At 37.7% G+C, this 5458-nt stretch overlaps 1 protein-coding gene across 1 annotated transcript; it reads left to right on the forward strand.

The window, feature by feature from the left end:
- Window positions 1-1266: 1266 nt before the first annotated feature.
- On the forward strand, window positions 1267-4274 carry LOC149408136 (indole-3-acetic acid-amido synthetase GH3.10-like). The gene is made up of 4 exons (XM_089616241.1): window positions 1267-1670; window positions 1748-1849; window positions 2183-2991; window positions 3675-4274. The coding sequence occupies exons 1-4, from the start codon at window positions 1345-1347 to the stop codon at window positions 4208-4210; spliced, it is 1773 nt and encodes a 590-aa protein (XP_089472367.1). The 5' UTR covers window positions 1267-1344; the 3' UTR covers window positions 4211-4274.
- The last annotated feature ends 1184 nt before the right edge of the window (window positions 4275-5458 follow it).

Genomic DNA, 5458 nt, shown 5'->3' on the forward strand with positions numbered 1-5458 from the left:
AAAATGAGCGACAACAAGTTCATCGTCTGTTCATCTGTTTCAGGTATAACGACGAGCACAGAAATCATCTATAGATAAGGGAAGACTCGAGATATCGAGTCTGACACGCTCAAGCCACAGTGAGACGACTTGGTCCGACCTTAGGTTTGACCGCTTAAGGCTTATAAGTAGTTTTCCGAAGACGAAGGAAAAAATAAAATATGGTTTTTATCTACTTAATGAATAACATGATGAAGAGAGAAAATACGTTATTTAAATTGTAAAATTAATTAAAAAAATATCATAGACAATGGAATAAAAGAAATATGAGTAAAAACTGTATAATCTTAATATATTATGAAATACTCAGCCATGTAATTGTTTTTAAGTAAACTACAAATTGGTAATAGAAATTCAAATCACAATGAGAAATTGAGTCATTGAATGCGACTAACAATGAATGCGACTAGTCGCTTCCAAAGGAGTCACTGAGAATCACCAAAATTTCGCTCATTTAAGTAAGATTATTGACAAATGGATACGACTAATCACATCCGATCGTTGTCCATATCTTTGTATGCGATTACTCGCATCCAATAGTCCAATTTTAAAGCGGGATATCATTCATTTAATAATTTGGCAAAGTTTCACCAATATTATATTATTTTCTATTTCTCTTTTCTCTGATCACCATCACCGTCGTCTCCGCGTCTCTCCACTGAAAGCCTAACTCCACCAGACTTGAAACCCTCGTTTTCCTACTCACCGGATCATGTCTTTTGGATGTGACTAGTCATACTTATGCTGAACAACTTTGAGTGCGACTATTGGCGTATCCAAAGTCGCAACAAAATGACTTTTGAATGGGACTTAAATTGCATCCAAATACCTTGTTCTATTAAATGATGAAGTGGGGAGAGTCCTGGGCGTTGGTGTTGTACTGCAAAAGAAAATGAAACCTCTGTGTCATTAAACCAGCACCGATCCAGTTACAAATTTTGCCGTCTTTGTTTATTTACTGTAAATTGAACATTTAAATATACATTTAATTACATAAAATAGAAAAAAATATTCTTTCGAGTGGAGGTACGTGCCCCACTTGCTCGATATATAGATCCGTCTAGGAGTCTATAATGTATTTATTATTTAGTGTGGTCCTCTTGTAAATATAGTTTCGTGTTTAATGTGGCCAAAAAAGTTTGAATATTTTCGAATCGAAATTGTGCCACGCCACACAAACAGACAAAGTTGTTTGTATACTATATATACAAAGAGTCGTAACGGATATTGGCTCTACAGCCAATAAAACAGAACAGTAGAGCTAGAAGGTAGTCGTATCTTATCTTCTTTGTTTGTTGTTTCTAAATGGAAGCAGAGACAGAGAACCGGCGGAGCAACACCGAAGCGGATGACGTCATCAGCTGGTTCGACGCCGTCGCTGAGACTGCGGGCCCGGTCCAGAGGGAGACTCTCCGTCAGATTCTGGAGCTTAACTACGGAGTCGAGTATCTGAAGCCATGGCTCGGCGATGTGAAGATTCGAGATCTGGACGATTTAGAGCTGGAATCGCTGTACAGGAAAACAGTTACCATAGCGAACCACTCCGATTTCGAGCCCTTCATTCAGAGAATCGCCGACGGAGACAAGTCACCTTTGCTCACGCGATGCCCTGTCAATGCTCTCTCAAGAACGTATGATCAATTTTTTTGTTTCTATCTATTAATTTTACGGTGATTGTTATAAGTGGTGACTTCTTTTATGGAAATAGATCTGGAACAACGGAAGGAAGGTACAAGTACGTTCCATTTACGAACCAGTATGCTCGGCTCGCCCTTCAACTTTCTTCTTTGGCAAACGCGATCACTCTAAGGTCAGTCAAGGCCTTCGTCTCGTTACTCAACTGGATTAACTCGTCATTCATTACGCCAAGATGACGCCAGGCCCTAAAAATTACATTTATATACAACTAGGAAAGTTTATATAAACTTGCATAAATACTATGGTAATACTACATACATACATATATATATATATATATATATATATATATATATATATATATGTAACTACTGAATTTTAAAGTAGATGACAGCCGAAGCTACAAAAATTTAATAAGCTAGCATAGAAGTAAATTTACGGATTCTTACCTTAATATTTCATTTTCTTAGTACAGTTTTTTAATTACAAGTTGATTCTTTAACAGAGCTTTTCCAAGAAGTAATGAAGGGAAAGTTCTTGGGTTCATCCACTGCTACAAACAGTATGAGACGAAAGGCGGCCTAAAAGTCGGTGCAGTCTCATCCCACTTTTTCAGCACAGAAACATTCAAAGCCGAACAAAATTCGAAGTCGTCTCTTTGCAGCCCAGTGGACGTAATCTTCGGCGAAGACTACAAACAGTCCACGTATTGCCATCTCCTCCTCGGCCTCTTCTTCTCCGACCAAGTAAAAACCGTTTTCTCAATCTTCGCCTACGCAATAGTCCAGGCATTCAACGAATTCGAAGATTTGTGGAGAGAGCTGTGCCATGACATAAGAGAGGGCACGTTGAGCCCGAGAATCAGCTGTCCCAAGCTGCGAAAGGCAGTCATAGATATCATCTTTCCGAGCCCGAGTTTGGCGTCAAGAGTCGAAGCGAGTTGCGAGCTTTTGGAGGGTTCAAACTGGTTTGGCGTTATGGGCGTGCTCTGGCCAAATGCCATGTATGTGGGCTGTGTGGTCACCGGGTCAATGCAACCCTATGTTAAGAAGCTGAAGCACTATGCGGGGGATTTGCCGGTGGTCGGAAGTGGCTATGCCTCGTCAGAGACCTTTATCGGTGTTAATTTAGAGCCAACTTCACCGCCCGAGGAAGTCACTTTCACAGTCGTTCCGACTGCTGCTTACTTTGAGTTCATACCACAGAATCAGGATCGTTATTCGAGAGGTGATGATTTCAAAGAACCTGACCCGATTCGTCTCTCAGAAGTTGAGGCTGGGCAAGAGTATGAGATCATCCTCACTACATTCAATGGTATGTAATTCATCAGAAAACTATATTTTTATTTTTCTATCTATTTCACTTAAAAGTAGTTCATAATTATTAATGATCATAACGATTGAGGGAGCTAGAGTCGAAAGATAATTAGGGGGATAACTTTTAGTATATTTTTAAGGGTGGACTTTTATACAATTTTTAAAGTATAAGCTTTATTTAAAAAAAAAAAAAAAAAAAAAAAAAAAACAACAACAACAACAACATAAACAATATATATATATATATATATATATATATATATATATATATATATATATTTGTAAGGTCGAGCTTAAGCCCCCTCTAGTCCTATATTGGCTCCGTGGTCCATGATTATGAGGGGATCTAGGTGTAGGTTCATCTCATGTCTTGTTGATTATAGTTGATGTGGTATCACAGCCTAACAATTTTAGAGGACTGGCCACAAAGTGTTATTATACGATCTATATGATATTTCTCGCAATATAGATGAACAGAATTTTATCGAGGAATCAGGTATAATTGATAGAATTGTTAGGCTGTTATTTGTTTATAGGCATTGATTCTCTACAAATATACCAGTCTATCATGTTCGGAAAGGCTCTATAAAACTATCTCGTTTGTATATATAACTGAACAATTTCTACATCAAATCCATGTAGATCCAATGAATACCTAACGGTGATAAGATCTTGCTGCAGGACTTTATAGGTACAGATTAGGAGATATTGTTGAAGTTGTAGGTTTTTACAAAAACACACCCAAACTTAAATTTATACGAAGAGGGAAAATTATACTAAGCATAACGGTTGAGAAGACATCGGAGAAGGACCTCGAACCAGTGATAGGGAAGGCGTCGGAGATGCTCGACAAGTCAAATGCGGAGATAGTAGACTTTACCACCCATGCTGATGTGGCAGTCCAGCCTGGCCACTACGTAATATACTTAGAGATCAGGGGAGAGGTAGAAGATCGAATCTTGAGGGAATGTTGCACAGAAATGGACGTGTCGTTCTTGCAAATGTCTTATGTTACGTCAAGAAAATTCAAATCGATTGGCCCTCTTGAACTATGTATTTTGGAAAAAGGGACTTTCAAGAAAATTATGGACTCTTTCGTAAGAAATGGTGGCACGCTGAGTCAATTCAAGACCCCTAGGAGTACAACCAACCAAGCTTTCTTGGATATCTTAAACTCATGTACCGTTAAGAGGTTCCGTAGCACGGCTTACGAGTAACTATATGAGAATATTGTACGCAATTATAAAGTCTAATTTTAATTTTCATATTCAAATGCGCTAATCTATGACTTTTAGTTACACTAATGTATAATCTTCCTTCCAATCAGCAAATATAATCTTATACCCCACGATGAGAAACAACAAGAGATTAAAATAGGCTCTATTTCAGCTCTTAATCCATCCACATTTCAAGCCTACCGTCAACGTCCGTTTTGTGACCATTGCAACAAACATGGTCACACTCGTTCCAAATGCTTCCAAATCCATGGCTTTCCTAAATGCTTCCAAATCCATGGCTTTCCTGATCGGTAGACGACAATGTCAATGACCTCACCATCTGTTTCCGCTTCTTGCGCTTGTCAATTATCATCCGATAAATACCCAAGCTGCGGCCACTCCTAGCCGAAAATGAACATGCAGGACCATCCACAATCTGACTGGTGTTGCTCTAGCGTGTTTATCTTCTTGTTGGATTCTTATTCATGATCAAGTGATACCATATATGAATTTCTCTTTCATCTTTCTTTACACTATATTATTAATAAACAAATATATGTTCAACTGTCTGACGGTTCTCGCGCACCTATTGGCAAACATAGGAAATGTTATTTTGTTACCATCCTTAAATACTCACGAATGCTTCCCAGATTGCGACTTTGAAATCTAATTTGCTAACCAAATGAACAAATTGTGAAGCATTTTTTTCTTCATGTAAATGTATATTTCAACAATCTAATTTGCTAACCAAATGAACAAATTGTGAAGCATTTTTTTTCTTCATCTAAATGTATATTTCAACAGTAAGTTGCGAGAATGACAATTGGAAACTTATTTAGTATGACAGCGCATGATCTTCTTATCATATTTTCAAATCATGTTTCGATTCCAAGCATTGTAATAATTTTTTAAATTACCTAAACGTGGTTAAGGTGGTTGTTAAAGTTTTAGTTTGATCAACTTATTAAACAACTAATTGGTTTAATATGATTAATCAAGGTGATAAACAAGAAATAATCAAACATAAAACAATAAAGAACACAAGACAATCGGTAACCATGTTCGGTATAAACAACCTACTCATGGGGACTACTATGTCCAGGTAAAAGCAATCCACTTTAATCAATCAACCAAGGTAATAGGGATATTAAGTTTGACAAAGCTCCGCTTCACAAACACATATCTCCTTTGGTTATCTCAAATGGATATGGATCCAAGCTCCCCTCGGATCTAGAGACTCCCTCTCTA

Source organism: Urtica dioica, chromosome 1, assembly GCF_054948205.1.
Source record: "Urtica dioica subsp. dioica isolate 48M chromosome 1, U.dioica_male_clone48M_v1_H2, whole genome shotgun sequence".
Lineage (NCBI taxonomy): Eukaryota > Viridiplantae > Streptophyta > Magnoliopsida > Rosales > Urticaceae > Urtica > Urtica dioica.

Bases quoted from the DNA above. Each gene is read 5' to 3' on its own strand.
- LOC149408136 (XM_089616241.1), top strand. From the start codon at position 1,345: ATGGAAGCAGAGACAGAGAACCGGCGGAGCAACACCGAAGCGGATGAC. The intron at 1,671-1,747 runs GTATGATCAATT...TTATGGAAATAG, and splicing joins GTCAATGCTCTCTCAAGAAC to ATCTGGAACAACGGAAGGAA. The intron at 1,850-2,182 runs GTCAGTCAAGGC...ATTCTTTAACAG, and splicing joins GCAAACGCGATCACTCTAAG to AGCTTTTCCAAGAAGTAATG.